The following is a 12,733-nucleotide window of genomic DNA, read 5'->3' on the forward strand; positions in this document are numbered from 1 at the left end:
TATATGTTTTCCTACCCTAACTTTGGCCTGTTAGCTACTTCCCAGTCTTTCTGTTTTTCTTTTACCTGCCACCGCCCACTCCTTTACCTTGAATTCCCATGGATAGTGTGTGTATTCTGTACTGGCCTTACCTCTTCTCTGTATCTCAGAACGGTTGCATCTTGAAATTCACATAACTTTCTTTAAAAAAAAAAAACCAAACCACCTACCCTGAGGTATGATTCACACGCCATACAACGTACCACTCCAGCACACACAATTCGCTGGTTTTTCGTACATTCGCAGAGTTGTGCAGCCATCTCTGCTAACTGTAGAACATTTTCATCACCCCAGAAGGAAACCCTGTGCCCCCCTCCCCCCGCCCCTGGCAACCAGTCATCTGCTTCCCGTCTCCATGGATGCAACTCTTCTGAACATTTCATAGAAGTGGAGTCACACGCTTCATGGCCTTTGGGGACTGGCGTCTCTCTCTGAGCATCAGTCACATGGCTTTATTTCTATTTTCAACGTATTCTTTTGTTTGGCTTTCTTTTTCAGGTACTGGCTGCCACTATCCTTAGATCATAAATTGAGTCTTTCGTTCCTAGAATCTCTTTTTCATCATCTATGTTCTGTACTTAAATCTGCAACTCTTAAGTTATTAGTTTAACTATTAACTATTGAAATCAACTGTGATTTCTCAGTTCTCTGGGGGAAAGAAAGAGGAGTCTGTGACTCCTCTTGTGCCTGCTTCAGACTTAAGCTGACATGCTCCCTTATGTCTGGTGTTGCTCCATGTTACCCTCTGGTGAATTACCATCTACTGTTGCTCTCTTTCGGCTCCTGACACGTTTCCTTTTAGCCCTCTTGTTTCACGGCCTCTTCTGATTATTTACATTATGTTATATTGCAGTATTCCAAGATAGTTATCATAGACCTTCATATTTTTGGTTAGTTTTCTAAAACTCACTGTTAGAAAGCCTTTGTCACGTGTGAACATCCCATCAGCACACAGACCTGAATGCACGTAATTCTCTCTTCTTGTAGATGTGTGTAATCACTTACTCATTGTCCTCACACTCACTGACATCCTTCCATGCCCCAGTTGAATTTTTTGTGAACATCACTTCCCGCCTTTCCTCAGTTTACTCCTGAGTTGCTGCTGAAGATGCTCTAAGGAAGAGCACTGTCTCTCCCTTTTTATGTGTGTCAACTCATTTAATGCTCACAAGAGCTCTGTGAGACACTATTACTGTTGTGTTCCTAGTGTTTCCATGTTACAGATGAGGGAACTGGAGTCAAGTGTTTAAGTCACGCTTTTCAACCCACGCTCAGTCTCTAAAACCAGAGTGTTCTTTTTTCCGTCTCCATTCCCTTGAATACTACTGTCTAGTTCCTAACCCTCAGTAAGTACTCAATAAATAGTCAGTTTGTTGGGTAAGTGAACTGAGCACATGATGAATGAGATAGTACCTGGTGGGCTCTTTATGGGTATGTCAAATGTTTTCCTTCAAAGAACTTACTTCTGTAGCCTTTGTGAAGGCCTGTGGCATGAAACCATAATTCAAGAGTGTTTTAGAGGTGGGAGGAATGGACTTCTGAAGTTTTCACCACTGGACTCTGCAGTGTTAATACTCGGCAACATAGCATATAGCGGAATAGCATTTAGTAAGGCCAAATTTGAAAGTGAAGAAGACAGTACATGGGAACACGGTCACTAAGTGCCTGGTCATCACATTTGGCTGGGATGGCAGCATATTTACTTATTACCAGTAGAGAGAGGGAAACTGGGTGCAGAAAGCACTTGTTCCCAGAGCAGGATGTAGAGCGTGTGTGTGTGTGTGTGTGTGTGTGTTCAAAAGTTTGTTTTATTAGCCTAAAGTTTTAGTCAAAACCAAGTTAAACAGGCATGGTGCCCAACCTTTGTTTCTTTCACCTGCTTGAGTGGCTGTTTCATATTTTATTATGTGGGACTTCATTTTTTAAAAAGAGGTTAAGTTTTACCAACACCCATTCACCGTAGGAACTTGTGATTTATTGTCAAGTGTTGCGGGAACCAGGATGAATCAGTCCTTGTGATTAGTGGTTTTACGTAGGAGCAGAAAGGACAGAGACCCATCGAGAGTGTTTTAATGTTAACAGGGTGAAAAATGTTTTGTTTTCCACACCAAAACTTCTGGTCTTCTTAAGCAGAAGCAACAGACAGTTATGAAATATTGTATCTATAGTTTTATAGGACCTGGTTATTTGACAGATTAGGTACCCTTTTAATCTTTATTTTCCTTATTGACTGACTATATTTTAGTTTAAATAATCCTCATGCTACTCGGCCATTGCAGACCTAGTTATGAAGAAAAATAGAATACAAAGTGGAATAACTTTTCAGAATGTTTATGAACTAGGCCAAACCGATTGCCTCTCTTAGGTTTATTGTTTCAAGTCATGAGTGATGCAGGTGCCTAGGCCTTTGTTATGCTGCTGACTCCCAGGGTTGTGTCTCAAAACATCCTTTCCTTCCTGATCATTCTCCTCTTTCTGCTAAACTGACATTCAGGTCCTTGATTCTGGGTAATGGAGCCTGTCTCATTCCAAAGCAAGGTCCCCGCAGGAAAAGACCATGATAAAGAAAGAAGGCCTCAGTAGTCTTTCTTTTCCAAAGTGGATTTTGGCATACACTCAAATTACACTACGATCACCAAAACTAACCACTGATTTTGTGCACGTGACAATTTTCATCCTCAAAGAATTGATGATGTGCTTAAGAACGTTAACCACATCAGTCTCCTTCATGCACGCAGCCACAGACCAGCCCCTCCTCTAGGTAGAAGCATGGTAGGAAACATGTCCCCCCTTCTCTAGCCTCTGCAAACCCACGCTGATGAAAAAAGGCATCAATGCTGGTGAGGTTTAAAATCACCTACCGAGAAGGAATATAAGAAATCTTATTAATCTCCTGTTTATACTTAACAAAATAAATCATTTAGCTGCCTTATTTTGACCTTCTGCTCCAAGAGAGCCATTCTTTTGAACTTGGACCCCAGAGTCCATGTGTATTGTGGTTACTCATTAAATCCTTCTCTCTTATAAACTCTTTTCACTAAAGACTTTGATGACACTGGGGCTCAGTTGTCCAGTCCTGATTCGTTGCTGGGATAGTTCACACCAGGCTGCCTTACTTTATCGGGCCGGTTTCGCTCTAGTTTTGGCAAAAAGTTTTACTTTCAATTTGGTTTTCCACATTGAAGTATGGACACTTAATGGGTTTACACATTTTGCCTGTTGTGGACACATACACACATCAGATCTTTGAAACACTAGCAGCATTGTGGGTCATCAGGGGCTCTCCCTAAAGAAAAATTTGCGTAGGAAACAAAGAGCAACTGTTGATATAACAGTTCCTCAAATGTTTTTATACATAGAAAGAACATGGAGAAGACTCCCAGTGATAAGCATGTCAAACATGCACGTTGAGAATAATAGCCGGTGTTACTGTTTTACTGTGTGTCAGGCACTGTTGTAAAGGCTTCGTGCGTGTGACTCAGTCGTTGCGTCAGCCCTAGGGAGCAAGTCCTCTTCCCAGCCTCACTATGATGAGGTGTCTTCTCTTGCTCCAGGTCACCAGGTGGAGCGGTGGCAGGCCCGAGCCCGAGGGCCCCTCTGCAGAATGCACGCGCTCACCCATCTCTGCGTGGCCTGTTATAGAAGTGTTGCTACCACCACTACGGTTTGGGGAAGGTGGGTTCCTGTCCCCACCACTACTCCCTGACTGCCGTGTCCCCTAACTCCCTTATCACCCACTGCGGCTGGCGTTTCCACAGCTCCTTGGCCTCTCCTCAGCCTCATGCTCCTGTTACCATCTCCCCCTACATGCCTCGTGGCCCCCAGCCTGAAGACTCCCGGAGCTGGTCTATGTGGTGCCCTGCACGGGCCCCTGCTCCTCCCCGGCCGCTCTCCCACATGTATTCTCTGTTCCAGCCATACTAAATTCATTTCCATCTCTCAGCTCTGCCTGCCGAAGGCTCCCTTTCTGCAGGACTTGTTCACAACCCCTTACAGCAACACCCACGGCCTGATGGCAGCTGCCCCAGGCCCTGGCCCTGTTGGCTTTCACTCTGCATCTTTCAACCCTCAGCTTGGAGGGCCCTTCCTCCAGAGGCTTCCCTAACCACCCCCTGGTCTGCAAGGCGCCACCCTCCTATGCTTCCCAGGGCACCCTCACTTCCTTGTCCTAGGACTTTGTACTCACACGTGCCCGCTATCTAGATCCCCGCTCAGGTGACAGCTGCATTCAGGTAGGGGTCATGGCTGACGTGTTCATGCCTGTTACGTGAACGCACCTATCACAGCGTATGGTGGACACCTTGGTGAGTGATGAACGAGCAGCAACTAGGTAGTCACAGGCGGGAGGAGCGGCAGCGAGCCTCGGGGATGCGCACCCCCTGCGGCGTCAGAGCTTGTGATGCGGGGCTGGGCCGTGTTGCTCACGTCCCCTGGTGAGGGGCACGCCTCGACTTTCAAGTGTGGCTTCAGCTTCATGCGTGTATCTGTGCGGCATAGTCTGTAGCTCTTGCGGTCGGCTGGCTCGGCCTCGTGTCTGCCTTAGTCGTCACACCTCCCGGGAAGTCCTCCCTTACTAGCTCTTGCAGGTCTGGGGCTGCGTGGTGGGGGCGGGCAGTTACCTTACCGGGGACTCTTCCTGGGTTTGAAAGAACCGAGAGCAGTGGTAGCTCCTCACACCCTACCTTCCTCCCCCCTCCTCCCTCCTTCCACCCCTGCCCTGGTGGCTTTCTGCAGCAGCACCGCGTGCTGTCCCGGGTCTTCCCTGCCTGCTGCCCCGCTGCCTGTCGTGCAGTCAGGGGAGAGCCCATGAGAGCAGTTCCGGGGAACGGGCCTTTCCACGGAGTTGTAAGCTTTTCCAGCATGGAGCCTCCATAACAGGTCAGAAGTAGAACTTTTCTCTGGCTAGCTCACAGAGGTGGTGTTTTTGTTTTTATTTTGTTCTGTTTTAATTTTTTTGTTGTTGTTTATTCATTTATTTTGAAAGAGAGAGAGCAAGTGGGAGAGGGCAGAGAGAGAGGGAGAGAGAGAAGTCCCATGCAGGCTCTGAACTGTCAGCCCGGAGCCCAATGTAGGGCCTGAACCTACAAACTGTGAGATGATGACCTGAGCAGAAACCGAGTCGGACGCTTAACCGACTAGCCACCCATGTGCCCTTGTTTTCGTTTTAAATTTTATTTTTTTATTTTGAGAGAGAGAGTATGAGCAGGGAAGGAACAGAGAGAGAGGGAGGGAGGGAGAGAATCCCAAGCAGGCTTTGTGCTGTCAGCGATGAGCCAAGCCAGACATGGGGCTTCATCCCATGAACCATGAGATCACAACCTGAACGAAAATGAAGAGTGATGCTTCACCATCGGAGCCACCCAGACACCCCAGAGATTTCATTTTTTGACCCTCCCAAGGCAAAATGACAAGTAAGCTCGGTGTCATCTGTGATGCAGTCGGAGGAATTCATACAAATGTACTTTTACTCCTCTGCCAAATTCCAGTTGATGCTTCCATTTCTTTCTCTTTTTTTTCTTTTTCTTTTCTTTTTCTTTTTCTTTCTTTTCTTCTTCTTTTTTTTTTTTTTTAAACTTTTTTTTTCAACGTTTATTTATTTTTGGGACAGAGAGAGACAGAGCATGAACGGGGGAGGGGCAGAGAGAGAGGGAGACACAGAATCGGAAGCAGGCTCCAGGCTCTGAGCCATCAGCCCAGAGCCCGACGCGGGGCTCGAACTCACGGACCGCAAGATCGTGACCTGGCTGAAGTCGGACGCTTAACCGACTGCGCCACCCAGGCGCCCCTCTTTCTTTTCTTCTTAAGTTCATGCTTCCATTTAAAGGTTATACACATATTTCGTTATGAATGTGATTGATCCTGGACATTGTGTTTTTGTTGAAGAAAAAAAAACATCCAGAAGTTTAGGACCTTAGTTAAAAGTGAGCATTTTAGGGTCTCCTTTGGGGTCAGCAGCTGAAATTACTTATTTCAGTCTTTGGATTTCCACCTGTGACCTGGATGTGCACTGGGATTTTTCTGGGTGTTTCCAGGGCTCCTGTCAAATTCTCAGTCTCAGAACAGGTGACTTGAAAACACCACGTAGTATTTTTATGAGGAGATAGGTAGATGACAACTGACTGAATGATGAAATGGTGTCCTAACCATAAAATGAAGAAAGACAATTGATTCAGGATCTTTAGGTTGTTTAATTTTTTTTTCAATGTTTATTTATTTTTGGGACAGAGAGAGACAGAGCATGAACGGGAGAGGGGCAGAGAGAGAGGGAGACACAGAATCAGAAACAGGCTCCAGGCTCTGAGCCATCAGCCCAGAGCCCGACGTGGGGCTCGAACTCATGGACCGCGAGATCGTGACCTGGCTGAAGTCGGACGCTTAACCGACTGCGCCACCCAGCCGCCCCAGGTTGTTTAATTTTTTAAAAGTATTTTATTTATTTATTTACGTACTTCTTTACTTTCTTATTTATTTTAGAGAGTAAGAGAGAGTACAAGCCAGGGAGAGGGGCAGAGGGAGAGAATCTCAAGCAGGCCCCATGCTTGGTCGGGAGCCCAGTGCAGGGCTCGATTCCACAACTCTGGGATCAGGACGTGAGCCAAAATCAAGAGTCAGATGTTCAACCAACTGAACCACCCAGGTGCCCCAACTAATTATTTTTATTTTTATTTTTTCAATGTTTATTTATTTTTGAATATTTTTTTTTCAACATTTATTTATTTTTGGGACAGAGAGAGACAGAGCATGAACGGGCGAGGGGCAGAGAGAGAGGGAGACACAGAATCGGAAACAGGCTCCAGGCTCCGAGCCATCAGCCCAGAGCCATCAGCCCAGAGCCCGACGCGGGGCTCGAACTCACGGACCGCGAGATCGTGACCTGGCTGAAGTCGGACGCTTAACTGACTGCGCCACCCAGGCGCCCCAAATGTTTATTTATTTTTGAGAGAGAGACAGACAGAGCATGAGCGGGGAGGGGCAGAGTGAAAGGGAGACACAGAATCCAAAGCAGACTCCAGACACAAAATCCAAAGCAGGCTCCAGGCTCTGAGCTGGCAGCACAGAGCCCGACGCAGGACTCACACTGACGTGTGAGCCAAAGTCAGACGCTTAACTGAGCTACCCAGGCACCGCGCAGCTAACTTTTTTGAAGTAATCTCTGCCCTCATTGCGGGGCTTGAACTCACAACCCCGAGATCAAGAGTCACATGCTCTACAGACTAAGCCAGCCAGATGTTGCCCCCGCTTTCTTTAAGTAATTAGGTAATTAATTTTAAAGCATTTATTAAAATGTACTGAATATAAGTACCTGTATGGGTTTAGGAGTGTAGATACCTCACCTCTTGATCAAATCTTTGTGTGATGCTTTTCCATTACCACCTTCTGCTGGAGCTTATAACTCTCCAGGACAGGGACCTATTGTGTTCTTGATTTTATTCTCTAGGAACAACATACCCTAGTCCTACGATAAATGTTTTTTAAACAAATTACATACATTCCCACTCGCCTTAACAAATTTGCAGTCTTGTCAAATTTCAGTAAGGACTAACAATGGATTCATTTAAATAAGGTTTGCTTCATTTTCAGAAATGCCTTGAGTTCTGTCTGAAAAAGCTGCTCCTTAGTATTTTCTCAGCAGATAGTTCTTCTGAATACTCACAGCAGGGAGCTACCTGCCCATTAGAGCTACTTCATGGTGTGGCGTATGTTTCTGTTATTTCAGCCTGTAACGAGAATTGTAAAGATGTCAGTTAATTGTCCATTTAACTAACTTTTTTTTTTTTTTAATGAGGGTTTTGTGAGCGAATTAAATTCTTACGGAGTACAGGTTGACAGAATCCATGTTCTAGATCCGCCAGAAGACCCGTACTTAATAATCTGAATCAAGGGAGGTTTTAGTTACCCCTGTTGGTGCACATTATGGTCTCGTTTTTCGTGGCAGTTTTGCAATCCTGACATGGTAAAGTGGTCCTTATTCTAGATCACCCTTACATCGAGACTGACCAAACAAGTGTCTAGGGTGGACTGTCATTCCGCTCGGCTGCTGTCACAGAGCGGTCATGTGACCCTTTCATGGAGGAAGTTTTTAATGCTCATTTCAGCCCTCAAGGGAAAATGTGCAGCCAAAATTCAAAGAAAACATGATATAAGAAAATGGTGTGTTTTGGAGGCAAACATTCTCCCTGAGTCAGCACGTCTCTGAAAAGATCACGGAAATCAGTAGTAAAATATGACATTCATATTTTCACTTTACTCTCCACTTTTCAGGAGCATGTCCTGCATAGAGAGCAAGATCGAGCTGCATTTCAACCAACGGTGGTTTCCATCTGTGCTGATTGTAATTTTTATCCATAGGTTTGAAGACATACCTGATAGCGGGTCAGAGAGCGAAGGAGTCTCGTTGCAGCTGTTCAGAGGCCTTGCTTTCTGGCTATGAGGTCATTGACGGCTCACGGGTGTCCTCAGGCCCTAGGGGACAGGGGACAGCATCGCCAGGGAGTGTCAGTGACTTGGCGCAGACTGTCAAAACCTTTGATAACCTTAAGGTTAGTTTTTTTTTTTTTCCTACTTCTTAAACTTTGTATTAATTCTGCAGTAGCACATGTGAAATGATAAGCAGCCTTTGGGTCTGTGGCAGACGACTTAGAACGCCCTGCAATTTGGTTTTTGCAGTTTTTAAATTTAGTCTGAAGTCACCAACATTTTGCCTTTTTTAATACCTTTGCTTTTTTGACACATATGCACCTCCATTTTCTTTCTACGCTGCATCAATTTGCTTCTTACTTGAGTTGTTATTTTCTTTTTCTGAGACCTACGCTGTCTTTTGGGATTTTTTGAAAGCTAATGATAAACGACACTAAAGGGGATTCTTCTCGCATCTTGCTTGTAGAGCTAGTTCATATCCTACTGCAGACACCATTTTCTCAAGTGCTCCTAACGTCTCTTGAAATCCAATGTCTTATGATTATTTTAACTTTGTTGGTGTGGATGAATCTTGCGGTGTAGCTCACTTTAAGAGTACATTCTTGCCAGGAATGTTATAATATTTCATTGTTGGAACAGAGACCTCCTGGCGACTGTCTAGAAGTGCCCATTTCTGTTATAATAAACTACCACGGGATTAACATGGCAGACGGACCGTGGGCATTTGAAACCACTCCAGTTTGTGAGCTGCTCCTCGGCTTCCACATTTGATTTCATTTTCCCTACTGGTATCTCTGGTTTATTTTTACGGTTGAAATATTTGAGGTTTCCATTTAATAAAAAAAAAAAAAATGAAGGGGAGAGAGAGAGAGAGGCACTGCTGACAGTTCCACTTCACTGTGTTGTTGTGTCCTCAAACAGGTCAGGACGATGGCCTGGTGTTATGACTTTAATCCAGTGTGTTCCTGCTTGTCCACATTCACTCAGCGCTTTGAGAGCTAGCTCAGAGGGGACCACAATGTGGGTGTCTAGGTCCTTTCCCTCTGCCAGAATCCATAGTCCCTGCCGTCCAGTTATTTTGTGTAATTGTGCTCAGTTTTATTAACAGCCCTCTGGTATCATTTTTATCGTGCGCTTTGTTAAGTTAGTGCGGGATTTGCCACACTCAGCACTAGGAACGTTTCGGGCCAGGTAACTCTTCGTGGTGGGGGCCATCCTGTGCCCGGTGGGACATTGAGCACCACCCGTGGCCTTCACCATCACGTGCCAGGAGCGCCCCCTCCCCCCATTATTGTGACCAAGAATGTCAGACAGTGCCCAGTAACCCCTGAGACTCCTGAGGGGTGAAGGAGGGTGAAACCCCTTCTGGTTGAGGACCCACGGGGTAGGGTGCTAGACCGCCTCTTCCCCATATGCTCTGGCACGTGCATGACAGCTAAGGTATCTGATACTTCCTTAATGCCTGCACCCTTTGAAGACAGCCTCTTTGCCTGGGGCAGTGACTTGCAGCGGTCAGAACGCAGAGCTCCAGGCTCACGGGCTGTCCCTGCACACAAGCAGGGGAGAATTGTCGGGGGGTGAGACGTTAAAAACACCGTTTTCCAAGTACAGTTTCATTATTTGGAGAGAAATTATTTCCTCCAGGCTTCAGACTGAACTGCATTTAAATAGAAAAATAGAGCTCAAATCCAAAAATGAATGATTTGTTGTGTTTGCCTGATATGTTAGATTACGTGTATGTGTGTTTGTATCCGTAGCACATACCTTCCGATTTTAGTGACAGCGATTCACTGCTAAATTACCCTAAAAAGGTTTTCTCTTATCCCAAAAGAACATTTCTTGTTCTAGTTATATGTATATAGCTATAGTTATAGATATAAATGTCTTTATTTTTAAAATCTGGACAAAAACTATTTAGCGTATTCTGTTGCTGTGTATAAATTTTCCAAATAATCATTGAAAGTTTTCTGAAAATCTTGTGATCTATTAAGTTAACTGTGTCTGACAAAAGGAATTTGGGGTGGTGGGAGATCTTTGTGCCCCTTTCAGGAGGGAAGATCTTGAAGTGTAACTTCGGGACATTTTGATGGTGCAGGGAGGGTAATGGCATCTGAGTCTGGGGCTGCCCCGCGCTTGGAGTGGAGAGGTGGACGGCGCGGTCTCCACTCCAGGCCTTGCTGATCTAGGGCAGCGGGGCACAGGCTCGCCCCTCTGCTTCGGTTTCTGCGGGATCAGGTGAGAGCAGGCCTCTGTGAAAGCCTTGCAAATAGGAAGCACTGGGTGACTTAGGGAGTCCTTAGAGCTATTGTCCTGAGCTGGAAGGACAGAAAACTGAGGTCTGCTTGAAGGGTTATATACACTCTAATGTACGTGTAAGGCCTTCCTTCGAGTAAGTTTTTGCACAACAGAAAAAATACTGGCTGCCTGCTCATAGGTTCTTAGGGCGGGTTTAACCCAAACACCTGTCAGCACCTCACACGAGCCATTGGTTTGTTGCCTTACGTGGTCTGTACTCCGGTCAGTTTTTCTAGTTAGCTGGAAGCACTGGCTGCTTCCTCCTTCTCCTTCGTCAGGGTCTGTCGACTCTCCCTGGGAACGCACTTCTTCCCTTCGTGGCTGCTGCTGCCTCCTCTAGTGAGCGTAGCTCTCATGTAGATTTGTGTGACCATCCTCGCATCTCCCCACCCACTGTGGGAAGCCCCGGCTCGTTGGAGGGGCCTGTGCCAGGCACTGTGTCCTTTGAAAGTACCTTCCCTTGAGCAGTGGTTTCTCAGGCCGGAAATAGGCATCAAGTACGGAAAAGTGTTGTGTGGTCACGTAAACCTGCGCAGTCTGGGCTGCGTGCAAGAGAAAGGGTTTCTCTTCTCCAGGGCTGCTCAGAGCCTCTAGCGTGCTGACAGCCACGTTGGGGCCTCCAGAGAGGGATGCGGAGGCCGTGCTCTCAGGCCTTGGTGACCACAGACTTCTTTTTTCAAGCAGCACCTTTCGGAGGAATGACTGTCTAGTGGAAGGAGTTTCTCGCAGGAACCAAGAAACTGGGGAAAGGTGTTGAGTGAATATTCCTCAAGTGAGAGCATGCGTGTCTTGGTCCTCCCGTCGCTCCTATCACCCGTGGTGCTCCTCACGTCCCTTCCCTCTGGGCTTCTCTTCCTCGCCCTGTGCGGCGGAACTGCAGCTTCCTGTGTGTGACCCCTCTGGCTAACCGTGCTGTCTCCCCATCTCCAAATCCAAGGTCAATTCAGCTGTAACCTACCCGTTTGCTTGTTTCTTGGGTGGCTTCCTGTGAGCTCTTTGAATGCGAGAGGGCCCCAAGTGTTAAATAACGTATGCTTTTCCCACGTGTGCACTCTGGCATGTGGTAGATAGTTATATATTTTTTTGGCTTACGTTTTTAATTCTTTTTTAAAATTTATTTATTTGAGAGAGAGTGCATGAGCAGCGAAGTGGCGGGGGGGGGGGAGGGAGGAAGGGAGGGAGAGAGAGAATTCTAAACAGGCTCCTTGATGTCAGCACAGAGCCTGACGCGGGGCTCAAATTCATAAACTGTGAGATCATGACCTGAGCTGAAATCAAGAAGTCGGTCGCTTAAATGACAGCCACCCAGGCGCCCCAAGTTTTTAATTCTTGAATCAGACACAGAGAGCTGTAGCTCTGCAGAGTTAGGCCACAAGTAGGACTGCACTCAGAAGCCTGAGCAGGACTGAATAGGAGCAGGTAATGTCAACACAGTACTCTTGTCTACCCCCTCGACGCATGTCCCATGCAGGTTGTCTCCCAGTTCAAAGCTGGGGTAGTTTTACATAATGTTTCATAAATTCGTCTGTGATGACCTACCAAGAAAAAATAGTGACGTCAAAGGATAAAGGGTTTGGCCCTGATGTCATAGATCAGAGGGAGTGCTTCCCACGCCCAAGTCTTGGCTTCTTGAGTGGGGCAGTGAGGGTCATCAGGAAGGCCCTGCCATAGCCTGTTGCGGGACGGGTTCGACCAACACCACAGCGCCCAGCTGTCTGAGCCTGAGCTTGCAAAGAAAGCTCTAAGGTTTGGAGTAGAGGAAGGAGGAATCAAGAGGGGAGCCAGGGAAGGAGACAAGGACTCTAAATGTCAGTGTCATGGAAGGGAGATTTAGTGCCACGGAAAGAGCCAGAACTTAAAATCAAAGAGCCCTCCCAAAGCCTTGTCACTCAGTTTCCTGTCCACAGTGAAATAGTGGATGGTGAGCTCCCAGGGCTGCCGTGAAGAGTAGCCGAAGTCATGCCCATGAATGCTAGGTTTG

General features: G+C 46.5%; 1 protein-coding gene across 1 annotated transcript in view; it reads left to right on the top strand.

Moving 5' to 3' along the window:
- Positions 1-12,733, top strand: part of ADCY9 (adenylate cyclase 9) — a 120,722-nt gene that overhangs the window by 78,622 nt on the left and 29,367 nt on the right. The window contains exon 3 of the mRNA XM_047838971.1: positions 8,389-8,579. Within this exon, the coding sequence (XP_047694927.1) occupies positions 8,389-8,579 (191 nt within the window). The remainder of the gene's footprint in view (positions 1-8,388; positions 8,580-12,733) is intronic.

This window comes from Prionailurus viverrinus, chromosome E3 (assembly GCF_022837055.1).
Source record: "Prionailurus viverrinus isolate Anna chromosome E3, UM_Priviv_1.0, whole genome shotgun sequence".
Classification (NCBI taxonomy): Eukaryota; Metazoa; Chordata; class Mammalia; order Carnivora; family Felidae; genus Prionailurus; species Prionailurus viverrinus.